The sequence below is a fragment of the Heptranchias perlo genome, unplaced genomic scaffold, assembly GCF_035084215.1.
Source record: "Heptranchias perlo isolate sHepPer1 unplaced genomic scaffold, sHepPer1.hap1 HAP1_SCAFFOLD_199, whole genome shotgun sequence".
Classification (NCBI taxonomy): Eukaryota; Metazoa; Chordata; class Chondrichthyes; order Hexanchiformes; family Hexanchidae; genus Heptranchias; species Heptranchias perlo.
The window spans coordinates 435397-451732 of record NW_027139215.1 but is presented as its reverse complement, the minus strand read 5'-3'; the positions used below and the strand labels follow the sequence as shown (position 1 = coordinate 451732).

General features: G+C 47.5%; 2 protein-coding genes across 3 annotated transcripts in view; both read left to right on the top strand.

Moving 5' to 3' along the window:
* Nucleotides 1–8849, top strand: part of LOC137309975 (CD209 antigen-like protein C) — a 38291-nt gene extending 29442 nt beyond the window's left edge. For both annotated transcript variants that reach the window (XM_067977979.1, XM_067977978.1), the window contains 2 exons: nt 2236–2342; nt 8111–8849. In XM_067977979.1, coding sequence (XP_067834080.1) covers nt 2236–2342; nt 8111–8267 — 264 coding nt within the window. In that variant the 3' untranslated portion in view covers nt 8268–8849. The remainder of the gene's footprint in view (nt 1–2235; nt 2343–8110) is intronic.
* Nucleotides 1–16336, top strand: part of LOC137309988 (zona pellucida sperm-binding protein 3-like) — a 117653-nt gene that overhangs the window by 40719 nt on the left and 60598 nt on the right. The window lies entirely within an intron of this gene.

The window sequence follows — 16336 nt, the reverse complement described above, 5'->3', positions numbered from 1 at the left end:
TTTCCAGTGGCAGAACGAGATTTAAAGTAATTGGCAAAAGAGCCACAGGGGAGATGAGGAGAAATTGTTTTAAGCAGTGAGTTGTTATGATCTGGAGTGCACTGCCTGAAAGGGTGGTGGAAGCAGACTCAATAATAACTTTCAAAAGAGAGTTGGATAAATACTTGAAGGGGAAAAATTTGCAGAGCGATGGGGAAAGGGCAGGGGAATGGGACGAATTGGATAGCTCTTTCAAAGGCACAATGGACCGAATGGCCTTCTTCTGTGCTGTATCTTTCTATGATTCTATGATGCTATGAAACCAAGGCTCTATCTGCCCTCTCAGGTGGGTGTAAAAGATCCCATGGCACTATTCGAAGAAGAGCAGGGGAGATCTTCCGGCACCCTGGCTATTACTTATTCTCAACCAACATCACTAAACCAGTTGATCTGGTCATTATCTAATTACTGTGGTGTCCTGCTGTGCTCAAACTAGCTGCTGCGTTTCCCCTCATTTCAAAAGTCACTAATCTTTAAATGGCTGTGAAATGTTTTGGTGCGTCCTGAGGTCGTGAAAGGCGCTGTATAAATGCAAGGTCTTTCTTTATTTAGGAACATAAGAACATAAGAAATAGGAGCAGGAGTGGGCCATACGGCCCCTCGAGCCTGCTCCGTCATTCAATCAGATCATGGCTGATCATTGACCTCAACTCCTCTTTCCTGTCTGATCCCCATATCCCTTGATTCCCCTAGATTGCAAAAATCTACCTATCTCAGCCTTGAATACACTCAATGACACAGCATCCACATCCCTCTGTGGTAGAGAATTCCAAAGATTCACAACTCTGAATGAAGAAATTCCTCCTCATCTCAGTCTTAAATGGCCGACCACTTATCCTGAGACTATGCCCCCTAGTTCTAGAATCTCCAGCCAGGGGAAACAACCCCTCAGCATCGACCCTGTCAAGCCCCCTCAGAATCTTATATGTTTCAATGAGATCACCTCTCATTCTTCTAAACTCCAGAGAATATAGGCCCATTCTACTCAATCTCTCCTCATAGAACATCCCTCTCATCCCAGGAATCAATCTGGTGAACCTTCGTTGCGCTGCCTTTAAGGCAAGTATATCCTTCCTTAGATAAGGAGACCAAAACTGTACACAGTACTCCAGGTGTGGTCCCACCAAAGCCCCATACAATTGCAGTAAGACTTCCTTACTCTTGTACTCCAGCTCCCTTGCAATAAAGGCCAACATGCCATTTGCCATCCTAATTGCTTGTTGTACCTGCATGTTAACTTGGTGTTTCTTGTACGAGGACACCCAAGTCTCTCTGAACACCAACATTTAATAGTATCTCACCATTTTAAAAATATTCTGTTGTTCTATTCTTCCGACCAAAGTGAATAACCTCACATTTCCCCACGTTATACTCCATCTGCCACCTTCTTGCCCGCTCATTTAACCTGTCTATAATCCCTTTCCTCCTCACTGCTTACTTTCCCACCAGCTTTGTATCGTCAGCAAACCTGGATACATTACACTCAATCCCTTCATTTAAGTCATTAATATAGTTTGTAAATAGCTGAGGCCCAAAACTGATCCTTGTGGCACCTCATTCATTACAGCCTGCCAATCTGAAAATGACCCGTTTATCCCTACTCTCTGTTTTCTGTCCATTAACCAATCCTTTATCCTTGCTAATATATTACCCCCAACCCCATGAGCCCTGACCTTGCGTAAGAACCTTTTATGTGGCACCTTATTAAATGTCTTTTGAAAATCCAAATATACTACATGCACTGGTTCCCCTTTATCGACCCTGCTAGTTACATCCTCAAAAAACTCTAATAGATTTCTCAAACATGATTTCCCTTTCATAAAACCATGTTGACTCTGCCTAATCATCTAATGATTTTCTCAGTGCCCTGTTACCACTTCCTCAATAATGGATTCCAGCATTTTCCCGATGACTGATGTCAGTCTAACTGGCCTGTAGTTCCCTGTTTTCTCTCTCCCTCCTTTCTTGAACAGCGGGGTTACTTTCCTTTCTTTCTTTTTTCTCTTCCTCCTACAATCAACATATTTTAAAAACACAAGTTAAACGTCACACACTCACTGTTATTTAATTGCCTTGTCTCCTTCCTTATTGTCTATAACCATTGAGCAGTGTTACACAATAAGCACTGACCCTGCTCCTAGTTTTTCAATTAATAATAATCTTACAATCTGTGTAATATTTTCACATTCCCTGAAGGATTTTGTTAAGGGCGGATATTATGCACATTGGATTGGATTGACGGACGAGGAAAAGGAAGGCACCTGGCAATGGGTGGATGGTGCAGGCCCGCTCTCTGAACCTGAGTGAGTACTGAGAGGTGTGAGTGAATGGAGGGGACGCAGAACAATATTCCCGGGAAACTGGGTGGTGAGACCTCGGCTCAGTGATCTTCGGAGCTCGACCTCAAATCCAATCAGATTCCCGGGATAAAATCCCGTGTGTTTGTCGGTTCTAATGTTCACTGTGTGATTAGTCTGCACAGTCTGACTGTACAAGGAACAGTCTGGGCTTCATTTTAACTTCAGGCGATAGTGTAAAACGGGCGATATCGGATCGGCCGCCCGTTCTACACCTCCCACCATTTTCCTTTCCAATTGTCTTTGTGAAAATGTTAAAATTCGCCCCTGGGCCGGGGGTGGGGCCTGAAAAACCATTCTGGGCTGAATGTTCACTTTTACCGTCGGGATAAAACGGGCGGGAGCGAATCGGCCGGTGGTTTTACATTCTGTACGATTTTAATCTCCACTCACTTCGATGGGAACGACTATCGAGCGGAATGTCAGCCGGGCGGCGGATCTCCTGTCACCCGTTTACCGTCGGGCGGGAAGAATGAAAATGAACCGCACGGCGTGTAGTTCCCGACTGAATTATCAACTGCAGTAGGAAATGATAAAAGGATATTTAACTCTTCACTACCGAACACTATAACCCGTGCACTATTTTACCTGTAACACCCGCGCCCCCGCGGCCCGCGCACTACCGTACCCCCGCGGCCCGCGCTCTACCGTGCCCCCGCGGCCCGCGCACTACCGTACCCCCGCGGCCCGCGCTCTACCGTACCCCCGCGGCCCGCGCTCCACCGTGCCCCCGCGGCCCGCGCACTACCGTACCCCCGCGGCCCGCGCTCTACTGTACCCCCGCGGCCCGCGCTCCACCGTGCCCCCGCGGCCCGCGCTCCACCGTACCCCCGCGGCCCGCGCTCTACCGTACCCCCGCGGCCCGCGCTCTACCGTACCCCCGCGGCCCGCGCTCCACCGTACCCCCGCGGCCCGCGCTCCACCGTACCCCCGCGGCCCGCGCTCCACCGTACCCCCGCGGCCCGCGCTCTACCGTGCCCCCGCGGCCCGCGCTCCACCGTGACCCCGCGGCCCGCGCTCTACCGTACCCCCGCGGCCCGCGCTCTACCGTACCCCCGCGGCCCGCGCTCCACCGTACCCCCGCGGCCCGCGCTCCACCGTACCCCCGCGGCCCGCGCTCCACCGTATTCTATAACCACTGTAACTTATAAGTTGAGTAGCGTGGGAGAGCGGACCTGAGCGGGAGGCCCAGGAAACGCTCCCTATTAAAGGCTGAAATCAAAACCAAAAACTAATGGAGGAGTGAGGCCACGGGACAGCGGGCAGGTGGTTGGTTGGTGAGTGTTGCCGCTTTTTTTGCTCTCTGATCTCGGGCAGTGGTTCAAACCAAGAGCTTGGAAACTATAACTCGCTGTTATTTTATTAAATTCAGAACTTAAACTAGATAAACTAACTGTTAATAGAACTAACAATATCGAGTGAATAAAGACTTTATCTAATTAACGATATAAATCAAGGTTAGAAAGAGATGGCAGGACAGGTGGTGGTTTGTCGTCACTGCAGTATGCGGGAGTTGGTGGAGACCAGCAAGATCCTGAGCAACCACATCTGCAGTCAGTGTTCACAACTCGAGGAACTTCGGCTCAGAGTTGTTGAGCTGGAGTCTGAGCTGCAAACATTGCGATGCATCAGGAGGGGGAGAGTTATCTGGACACTTTGATCCAAGAGGCAGTCACACCCCTTAGTTTAGATCGTAGTTTAGATTTGGTCAGTGGTCAGGGATAGGAGGATGTGACTGTGAGTCAGGCAGGTATGGGGACCCAGGGTGTAGTGAGGGAGGAGCCTCAGCCCTTGACCTTGTCCAAGAGGTACAAGGTACTTGCTACCTGTGTGAATGAGAAGAAAGACTGTGGGGAGGATGGGCAAACTGACCACGGCACCGTGGTACAGGAGGCCATTCAAGCAGGGGGAGTAAAAAGGAATGTGGTAGTGGTGGGGATTAGTATAGTCAGGGGATGGCGACTGTTCTCTGCAGCCGCGACCGGGAGCCCGAAGGCTGAGCTGTCCACCAGGTGCCAGGGTTAAGGATATCTCCTCGTGTCTGGAGAAGAACTTGGAGCATGAGGGGAGGATCCAGCTGTCGCGGTCCACGTAGGAACCAACAACATAGGTAGGACTAGGAATGAGGTTCTGCTGAGGGAGTTTGAGGAGCTAGGGTCCAAATTAATAAGCAGAAGCTCAAAGGTAATAATCTCTGGATTACTACCTGAGCCACACACAAATTGGCAGTAGGTCGAACAATTCAGAGAGTTAAATGCGTGGCTCAAAGAGTGATGTGGGAGACAGGGGTTTCAATTCATGGGGCACTGGCACCAGTACTGGGAACAGAGGGAGCTGTTCCATTGGAATGGGCTCCACTTAAACCGGGCTGGGACCAGTGTCCTGGCGAATCGAATAACTAGGGCGGTAGATAGGGCTTTAAACTAAAAAGTTGCAGGAGGGCGGGATGGTTTCAGGAAAGGGTAAATTTATAAATCTAAAGAGAAAAGTCAGATGTAGCGATTTGGCTGAAGATAAGCAGAGTGTGTCAGGAAGAGACAGAGAGTTTTGAGGTAATAATGCGTCAGTGAATAAGGTCACATCAGAGAAAAATGTTAAAAAGTTAAAATTAAAGACGATTCATTTGAATGCATGAAGCATTCGTAACAAGATAGAAGAATTAATGGCACAAATAGAGATAAATGGGTTTGATAATGGCCATTACTGAGACGTGGTTGCAAGGTGACCCAGGTTGGGAAATGAATATTCCGGGTACTTGACTTTTGGAAAAGAGAAACAAAATGGAAAAGTTGGGGGGTGGGGTAGCCCTGATAATAGAGGATGACATTAAGATAGCAGTGAGAAAGGATCTTGGCTCAGAAGATCAGGAAGTAGAATCAGTATGGGTGGAGATAAGAAATAACAAGCTGCAGAAAATATTGGTGGGAGTTGTTTATAGGCCGCGCTACAGTAGTTATACTGTTGGACAAAATATTAATCAAGAAATGAGAGGAGCTGGTAACAAAGGTAATGCAATAATCGGGGGGACTTTATCATCTCAATGTGGATTGGGCAAATCAAATTGGCAAAAGTAATTTGGAGGACTAGCTCATAGAATGCATTCGAGACGGTTTCCTAGAACAATACATAAGAACATAAGAAATAGGAGCAGGAGTAGGCCAATCGGCCCCTCGAGCCTGCTCCGCCATTCAATAAGATCATGGCTGATCTGATCCTAACCTCAAATCTAAATTCATGTCCAATTTCCTGCCCGCTCCCCGTAACCCCTAATTCCCTTTACTTCTCGGAAACTGTTGATTTCTGTTTTAAATTTATTTAATGATGTAGCTTCCACAGCTTCCTGGGGCAGCAAATTCCACAGACCTACTACCCTCTGAGTGAAGAAGTTTCACCTCATCTCAGTTTTGAAAGAGCAGCCCCTTATTCTAAGATTATGCCCCCTCGTTCGAGTTTCACCCATCCTTGGGAACATCCTTACCGCATCCACCCGATCAAGCCCCTTCACAATCTTATATGTTTCAATAAAATCGCCTCTCATTCTTCTGAACTCCAATGAGTAGAGTCCCAATCTACTCAACCTCTCCTCATATGTCCGCCCCCTCATCCCCGGGATTAACCGAGTGAACCTTCTTTGTACTGCCTCGAGAGCAAGTATGTCTTTTCTTAAGTATGGACACCAAAACTGTATGCAGTATTCCAGGTGCGGTCTCACCAATACCTTATATAACTGCAGCAATACCTCCCTGTTTTTATATTCTATGCCCCTAGCAATAAAAGCCAACATTCCGTTGGCCTTCTTGATCACCTGCTGCACCTGCGTACTAACTTTTTGATTTTCTTGCACTTGGACCCCCAGATCCCTTTGTACTGCAGTACTTTCCAGTTTCTCGCCATTAAGATAGCCCTGATACGTGGTGGAATCAACCAGGGAACAGGCCATTTTAGATCTTGTCTTGTGTAATGGACCAGGGTTAATTAGTAATCTCATTGTAAGGGATCCTCTGCGGCAGGGTGATCATAATATGATAGAATTTCACATTTAATTCCAGAGTGATGAACTCAAGTCCGAAACTGAAGTCTTAAACTTAAACAAAGCCATTTGAATAGGTATGAGGGGTGAGTTGCCTCAGGTTACTTGGGAAATTAGATTAAAAGATATGATGGGACATCAACGATGGTGAACATTTAAAGAAATATTTCATAATTCTCAACAAATATACATTCTATTGAGGAATAAAAACTCCATGGGAAAAGTGATCTGTTCATGGCTAACTAAAGTTAAGGATAGCAGTAGATTAAAAGAAGAAGCTTATAATGTTGCGAAGAAGCGTAGTAAGCCTGAGGATTGGGAGAGTTATAGAAATCAGCAAAGGATGAGCAAAAAAATTGATAGAGGGAGAAAATCTTATTTGAGAGTAAATTAGCAAGTAATATAAAAACAATTGTAAGAGCTTCGACAAGTATATAAAAAGTAGGAATAAACGGATCATTTTCAGGTTGGCAGGCTGTAACTAGTGCTGCATAATCACTAACAAACCATTAACTCCCATACTTCAGTACCCTAGAACCCCTACATTACCGTACTCTTATAACCACTACAAGGCCATACCCTATAACCTCTGCACTAACATATACAGGTTATAGGGTACCTACAGAACCGTACCCTATAACCCCTACACTACCGTACCCTATCAACCTATATCCTTTAAACTACTGTACCATATAACCCCTAAACTACTGTACCCTATAATCCAGACACTACCATACCCTATAACCCTTAATCCTGGGTACCCTATAACCCTTAATTCCCCTTACCCTATAACCCTCAATCCCCCGTACTCTATAACCCCTACACCAAGCCCTATAATCCCTACATTACCGTTCCCTATCATCACTGCACCAGTGTATCCTTTAACCCCTACACTAACATCCCCTATAAACCCTGTACTTCTGTACCAATGAGAAATGCTCGTTACTATTGGCCAGTAATTCCCTCTGTGGTTCTCCCCATTGGCCGACAGTAACCTCGGAGAAGATCCGCAGAAACCCCCAGATATTCGGTAATTCCTCGGACCTGCTCCCAATTCACTACCGCCCGTTTTGTGCCACGGCCCATGGTGAATTCACCCCCAATGAGCTTTGACAGGCTCTGTCCGTAGGACCCAGCAGAGCAGATCCTTCCCTCTCCTGTACTGATGGCCCGAAGACGTGCGGGGCTGAATTTCCTCCGGACTCTCCCACTCTGCTGCTGTAACTTTGCCTGACGTCCATTTAGACACGTGAATGGGGTTTCCGCCGAAATCCCACCAAAGTTACGGCAGCGCAGTCGGAGAACCTCAAACATTCACCTCATTGGTTTGCAGCCGAGGCCACTGGACAGCGATTGGGATTGGGTCAGGGGTCTGAATCCACCCTGTGCTCAGGGATGACTGAGGATAAATCCATCACCCACCACCAACCTTTCCAATCAGCTGACTCCAGACAAGCCAGCACTGGAACCCAGGGCCTTCTGTTCCTGTGCAGCACATTAGTCCCTGGAAAGGGGACTGAGCCCCTGAGACACCTGTGCCGAGTGATTGAGGTTATGAGGAGGTCAATTTCTATAACTGAGGAACTGGATTCCAATCGGAGACAACTAAATATTCACTTCCATTTAACTAAAAGGAATATTTACCCCGCACTTATTTGTGTGGATCTTTGATTGGTCCCTACAGATTTTGGCGCAGAGGTGAACCGAACAACAACAAGAGCGCACACTGTGAGGATGAGAACTGCGCCACCACCGATTACTGGGGCTGGAACGACGATTGCTGCGTCACGCGTTGGAAATGGATTTGTGAACGAAAATCAACCGCTCTTGTGCAGCGTTAGTTTTGTGGACGTCGCTGTGAGTTGAACAGAATCAGACAAAGAGACGAACAGCGGAAGTGCCCGACTCGCCTGATGATTTCTGTCCTTTTTTCATTAAAACCCGAGAATGCCAGAAATGTACAGCAGGTCAATCAGAGAGCTGAATGTTCCTGGAGAGCCCCTTCCACAATATCCTGAGTCGGGCACTTTCTCCTGCAGGCACTGACTGATCAGCTCCACATTCCCAAGACACTTGCTCTATTTCAAGATTGCACAATTTAAAAACTTTCCCTTTGGTTATTTTAGTCTCTATAAACTTTCGGGTTTATTGAACCAGATTGACCCAAATCAGAGCCCCTCTCTGTATTAGTGAGGCTCGGTTGGATGCAGGCTGATTGTGAAGGATTTATGGAGAGTGTTGTCTACACAACCGTTTGGATAACTGATGTCGACTGACTCCACTTTGATGATCAACGGCTGCTCCTGAAAGTGTCTCAGATTCACTTATTTTGGAGATTTAAGTGATATTGTCACCAAACACCTTCCACATTAACACATCACTGGCAGAATTCAAATAAATCAATTTTGTTAATGTCAAGAAAATTGAGAAGTTTTTATATTCAAGAAAAATAATTTGTGTTGAGCTGTCCAATAAAGTCTTGGTTACTTTCTGCAAACACCGTATAAGGATGTCCTAAATACCCGTCAATGTTCTCCTGTAAATGGTTCATCCGTCAAATTACCAGAGAATATTTAAGACAGAATCTGCTTTATTAATGTTTCTGATGGTGAATGTGTGTACTTGATGCAGCGAGTGACGCAGAGAGACAGTGGATGAGGGATTTGGAGATGCACAACTGAGTAGAGTGGGTGATATAGAGAGACACCAACAGAGGGAGAGAGTGAGTCATAACCGACAATAATGAGTGATACAGAGAGAGGCAGCAGGAGATGGAGGTAGAGAGGGATGACTGAGAATAATGAGTGACACAGAGAGACACTGCGAGAGAGGTCGGCAGAGTGATGGAGAGAGGGGTGACTGAGAATAATGAGTGACACAGAGAGGGGCCGGCAGAGTGATAGAGAGAGGGGTGACTGAGAATAATGAGTGACACAGAGAGGGGCCGGCAGAGTGATAGAGAGAGGGGTGACTGAGAATAATGAGTGAAACGGAGAAACACCAACAGTAGGAGAGAGAAAGGTGCAACTGAGTTGTAACTTGAATTAGAGCCACTTTTAACCACAGATCTTTCTATTACACTTTTGCAACCTTTCAACAAGCGGGAATTCTGCTTCAGCTTCTGAGTTCCTGTACGAACACGGCCATTTACACAGTGACCCAGAGTAAGTTCAGAGAGGAGCTGCTCAATGCGATTAAATATCCGTTTACTCTAATTGGTAAATTAGTCAAAAGAGGAAAACGGCTGCCGTGGAGCTGGAACTGACTTCCCAACATCACAATTCAATTCAATCTGAAGTCACCGCCTAAATTTGCTCATCGTACGTTATGGAAATTCATTGATGATCACAGGTCCGGGTAGATGAACAGTTTTAATCCCCTGCGTAAAACTGGCGTTCTGGATCCACTATTCGTTATAGAAACTGCTCAATTTCCCATTTCAATTTCGATCAGTGGGAATGAAAATCCGGCAGTTTCTCGGAGGGGCGGCGGATCCGTAACGCCAGTTTTACACCCGGGCAAATTGAAAATCCAAGACCTCGCCCGAGTCTCCTTTCTATTGAAGTGAATGAAAAGGAAAGTGAGGCGGGTGTAGAACGGGCGGCCATTCCCATAGAGCCCGTTTTATACAATTGCCGAAAGTTAAAATGACCCCAAGAAAATAAATGGCAGAATGTAAAATGGCTGCAATTGCTCTAACGCCCGTTTTGTTCTAATGCTCGATTTGAGCTACCGCCTGCTTAGCTCTAACGCCCGTTTCGCGCTACCGCCTGCTTAGCTCTAACGCCCGTTTTGCGCTACCGCCTGCTTAGCTCGAACACCCGTTTCGCGCTACCGCCTGCTTAGCTCTAACGCCCGTTTTGCACTAACGCCTGCTTAGCTCTAACGCCCGTTTTGCACTAACGCCTGCTTAGCTCTAACGCCCGTTTTGCACTAACGCCTGCTTAGCTCGAACACCCGTTTTGCTCTAACGCCCGTTTTGCACTAACGCCTGCTTAGCTCGAACACCCGTTTTGCTCTAACGCCCGTTTTGCTCCAACGCCCGTTTTGCACTAACGCCTGCTTTGCTCGAACGCCCGTTTTGCTCCAACGCCCGTTTTGCACTAACGCCTGCTTTGCACTAACGCCTGCTTTGCTCTAACGCCCGTTTTGCTCCAACGCCTGCTTTGCTCTAATGTCCGTTTTGCACGAACGCTTTCCTCCCTCTCCTCTGGATCTCCCCGACAACTGCCACCAACCACAATCTCCTGTCGCACTTCTCGAAGGGAAAGTTCCGAGCGTCAGTTTTCAAATAAAATAACGCCCGTCTCTTCAGCCAGCGACAGCCGGGAGAGAGATTCTCAGTTTCAGCTCCCACTTGCCCCAAATCCTCCTTAAATACCATGAAAAAAGTGTTAATTAAGAAGCCGAAATTGAAGGTGTCTGACGGGAGCACTGGTGTCAGAGAACGTGTCCGGTCCCAGTCAGCAAACAAAAATAAACAGAGAATAAGACAGAGACTCAATCAGACGGATAGACCGGGAGACAGACAGACAGACAGTGAAGCGGGCAGGGACTCAGCCCTGCAGATAAGCAGACTGTATCCTTTGCCTTTTACCCTGATTTGTCAGTAATAATTTAAAACCGCTTCTGGTTCGGTCCCTTCCTTTAATCCTGTACAGCAGCAGTGACAAAAACTTTGTGGATTTGAGGGTTGAGCCGAATCCGAGTCAGTTCCCCGGTCCCCGGGAGAAATTTCCCAATTCCTGGGCACTTTGTATCAATCAGCAGTTCGCAGCAAAAAGTGTTATTAATGGGAGTAGTGGGACTGAGAAATACTTAAACAGCCGACACCCTGTAAAACAGAGCTCCAAGTATCGGTTTAAATAAAGTCCTGAACTGACAGAGCGGAGGGCAGATGAGGATTGAATTAAATCCCAATTCACTGAATCTAAACAAGGTTTAAAGAAGTGAATCTGTCCGGAGTGGGATTCCTGGGCCTGTGTGTGAGCTGCACCTGGATCGGTCCCGTTCAGTAAAGAGAGACCGGCAGGCGGCTCCCAGACACGGCTCAGGCCGGGACCGGCAGCTCTCCGCCGGCAGCGGCTGGATTAGAGAGTCATAGAGTCATAGAGTTATACAGCACGGATAGAGGCCCTTCGGCCCATCGTGTCCGCACCGGCCATCAGCCCTGTCCACTCTAATCCCATATTCCAGCATTTGGTCCGTAGCCTTGTATGCTATGGCATTTCAAGTGCTCATCCAAATGCTTCTTGAATGTTGTGAGGGTTCCTGCCTCCACAACCCTTTCAGGCAGTGAGTTCCAGACTCCAACCACCCTCTGGGTGAAAAAGTTCTTTCTCAAATCCCCTCTAAACCTCCCGCCTTTTACCTTGAATCTATGTCCCCTTGTTATAGTACCCTCAACGAAGGGAAAAAGCTCCTTAGTATCCATCCTATCTGTGCCCCTCATAATTTTGTACACCTCAATCATGTCCCCCCTCAGCCTCCTCTGCTCCAAGGAAAACAAACCCAATCTTCCCAGTCTCTCTTCATAGCTGAAGCGCTCCAGCCCTGGTAACATCCTGGTGAATCTCCTCTGCACCCTCTCCAAAGCGATCACATCCTTCCTGTAGTGTGGCGACCAGAACTGCACACAGTACTCCAGCTGTGGCCTAACCAGTGTTTTATACAGCTCCATCATAACCTCCTTGCTCTTATATTCTATGCCTCGGCTAATAAAGGCAAGTATCCCATATGCCTTCTTTACCACCTTATCTACCTGTTCCGCCGCCTTCAGGGATCTGTGAACCTGCACACCAAGATCCCTCTGACCCTCTGTCTTGCCTAGGGTCCTCCCATTCATTGTGTATTCCCTTGCCTTGTTAGTCCCTCCAAAGTGCATCACCTCGCACTTTTCCGGGTTAAATTCCATTTGCCACTGTTCCGCCCATCTGACCAACCCATCTATATCGTCCTGCAGACTGAGGCTATCCTCCTCGCTATTTACCACCCTACCAATTTTTGTATCATCAGCGAACTTACTGATCATACCTTTTACATTCATATCCAAGTCATTAATGTAGACCACAAACAGCAAGGGACCCAGCACCGATCCCTGTGGTACCCCACTGGCCACAGGCTTCCAGTCACAAAAACAACCTTCGACCATCACCCTCTGCCTTCTGCCACTAAGCCAGTTTTGTATCCAAAGTGCCAAGGCACCCTGGATTCCATGGGCTCGTACCTTCTTGACCAGTCTCCTGTGGGGGACTTTATCGAAGGCCTTACTGAAATCCATGTATACCACATCCACTGCGTTACCCTCATCCACACGCCTAGTCACCCCCTCAAAAAATTCAATCAAATTAGTCAGACATGATCTTCCCTTGACAAAGCCATGTTGACTATCCCTGATTAATCCTTGCTTCTCCAAGTGGAGACTAATTTTGTCCTTCAGAATTTTTTCCAATAATTTTCCTACCACTGATGTTAGGCTCACTGGCCTGTAGTTCCCCGGTTTTTCCCTACTCCCCTTCTTGAATAATGGTACTACATTAGCGGTTCTCCAGTCCTCTGGCACATCCCCTGTGGCCAGAGAGGTTCTGAATATATGTGTCAGAGCCCCCGCAATCTCCTCCTTTGCCTCACACAGTAGCCTGGGATACATTTCGTCCGGGCCTGGGGATTTATCCATTTTTAGGCCTGCAAAAACCGCCAATACCTCCTCCCGCTCGATGTTAATATGTTCGAGTATATCACAGTCCCCCTGCCGTATTTCTATGTCTACATCGTCCTTCTCCATAGTGAAAACAGATGCAAAAAATTCATTTAGAACCCCTCCTACATCTGCCGGCTCCACACACAGATTGCCATTTTTGTCCCTAATGGGCCCTATTTTTTCCCTAGTCATCCTCTTACCCTTAATATACTTATAAAACATCTTAGGATTTTCCTTTATTTTGCTCGCCAGTGTTATTTCATGGCCCCTCCTTGATCTCCTAATTTCTTTTTTAAGTATCCCCCTGCACTTTTTGTACTCCTCTAGGGCTTCCTCCGTCTTTAGCCTTTTGTATCTGCCAAAAGCCCTCCTTTTTTTCCTAATCCATTCTCGTATAGCGGGAATCCTGAGCTGTTGTTGAGGCGGTCTGGCTGCTGCTGCTTCCGCCTCTCGCCCTCCGAGAGTCCCGGCGGCGGTCGGTACCGATCTCCCTCCTCTGGATCCGGATCCACCTCGTGCCGCAACTGACAGCGTCTGATTCCCGATCAGAAAGCTGCGAGTTCGAATCAGGTCGGGATCACAGCATTTTCACAGCGGCTCAGGGTCCTGGGACTGGTTTTATATCAGTGTTTGAGGGATGGGCTGTTCAGGTTTTATGCTATAATAATAATCAGAATTAACTTTGATGCTTAAAATACTTTTTTTCTGTTACTTTCTATTTACACACTCACCAGTTTCAGACAGAAACGGGTAACAATGTTTAAGGGATGTGATGTGCAGCCTCATCTCCCATCCTTTAAGTCCAAGGTCGCAGACTTGAACGTCTATGGCAGACAACTGGTTCAGCCATTCATCGCCAGATCTGGCGGGAACACTTAAAGCACCATCAGGTCCTGCTCTCTGCCAAAACTGCTCACTATTCCAGGATCATCCTGGAATGTAAAGATAACCCCGGCTTCTCTTCACTACAAACCGGTTTCTTAAACCCCTCTCCCCTGCCCCCTCCACCCTCACCTCCAACAACAAGTGGGAGGAGCTCATGGATTTCTTTGTCACTAAGACTGAGACCATCCGTTCAGCTGCCTCTGCCGTTTCTCTCCCTTCCCCCAGCCCACAAGCCAAACTTCCACTCAGGTTCCGTCCTGCCCTAGCCCTGAACTCACATCTTTCTCTAGTTTCTCTCCTATCTCCCCTCTTGCCCTCTCGGAGCTCATCTTCACCATGAGACCCACACCCTGCTCCTTTGACCCTATTCATACCAAACTGCTGACCCCCCAACTTCCCTTCCTGGCCACCATGTTAGCCCGATATTGTTAACGGTTCCCTCTCCTCAGGTACTGTCCCCCTCCCCTTCAAATCTGGCGTCATCACCCCCTCCCAAAAAACTCACCCTTGACTCTCGGTCCTTGCAAACTACTGCCCCCATCTCCAACCTAGTTGAAAAGTGGGATCATTATATCAAATCCAGATACTTATCACAGCCCCCTCCAAACATTCAAACCACCGTTCCGGAGGAGAACCCCTCTGCTCACTGACCGACATTGGCTCCCAGTTCACCAACATCTCAAATTTAAAATTCTCATCCTCGTGTTCAAATCCCTCCATGACCTCGCCCCTCCCTATCTCTGCAACCTCCTCCACCCCAACAACCCTCCGAGATCTCTGAGCTCCTCCAATTCAGGCCTCTTGCGCATCCACGATTTTCATCGCTCCACCATTGGCGGCCGTGCCTTCAACCGCCTGGGCCCAAAGCTCTGGATTTCCCTCCCTAAACCTCCCCGCCTCTCTACCTCTCTCTCCTCCCTTAAGATGCTCCTGAAACGCTCTCTACTTGCTTAAAAACTGTTTAATCTTCAACCTTTTCCAGTTCTGACGAAGGGTCATCGACCTGAAACGTTAACTCTGTTTCTCTCTCCACAGACGCTGCCTGACTTGCTGATTATTTACAGCATTTTCTGTTTTTATTTCAGATTTCCAGCATCTGCAGTATTTTGCTTCTAATATCTCCTTCTGTGGCTCGGGGTCAAATATTGTTTAAAAAAGCTCATGTGAAGCGCCTTGGGACGTTTTGCTACCTTAAAGGCGCTATTTATATAGTTCGGGCAGATCGCTTACCACTGACATGTGGTGCCGTGGTCGTTTAGTGGTTAGTACTCTGCGCTGTGGCCGCAGCAACCTCGGTTCGAATCCGAGTCACGGCATAGTGTGCGCTGCTCCTTTTATTCTCTCCCGCGCTTGCAAATATAATGCAACAATCGATCAATCCTTAATACGTGAAAAAAAAAATTTTTGGTGGCGAAAACCTATTTATTTCATCAAATCCCAGCACTCTCACATGCCTGAACTTGATGTTCCACAGTTCAAACCCGCCTCTTCTCCCAGCTTTTTCATCCTTCCACAAGGCCGCCTTTACTTTCCTCCTTCCATTTCATGGACACTTTCCTGCTCCATTGCCGACTCTAACATTCACTTTCACGATCTCACGCCTTTAAGTTTGTTCTGCTCCGACCGCTGTTTCTATTGGGCACATGTCCCATTCGCACCAATGTTCATTTGTCCCTTGAAACCAGTCGATACATTTCGATCTGCGTGACCGCTCGACAGACAAACACAAAAAAAGCAGGGCTGGTCTCTGGAAAGACAGCCGCCCGATTGTTCACGAAATTTACTTGGGGAATCTTGTGATCCAGGGGATGGTAACTGAAGAACTTGTTTTTGTTTTGATGCTTGTTGGCTCTTTTCTCTCAGCAGTTGAGTTGCGTGAGCGACGGGCAGCGCGACAGAGCTGTGAATGGAGGTTGAAAGGTGCACATTTGGCAAGTTGGGGCGGTGCAGTAAGATCGGAAATGTTCCGCCTTGATCTTAATAGTTCTGTTGAAACATGCGATTGAATCGAGTAGAGGATAAATGTAAAGAGCGCCTGTGGGGAAAAAGGAGCGATTACAGGCCATGAGCGAAAGGTCTTTCAAATTCTCGTGGCGCAGGACGCTGTGTGCGGAAACGGCAGATTTTAAAGCGCGTGTGTCGGAAAGTAAAGTGTGATCTTGTGTGTGAGAAGAGCACAAGAAAGTTGTGCTTGAAGCTGCGCCCTTGAGGCAAGTTGCAGGTTGTCAGGAAAACTGCTATAGTGAAAGCTCAAAAATAAACCCAGAAACTGCTGGCAACACTCAGCAGGTCAGGTAGTATCTGTGGGGAGATACTCAAGTATTT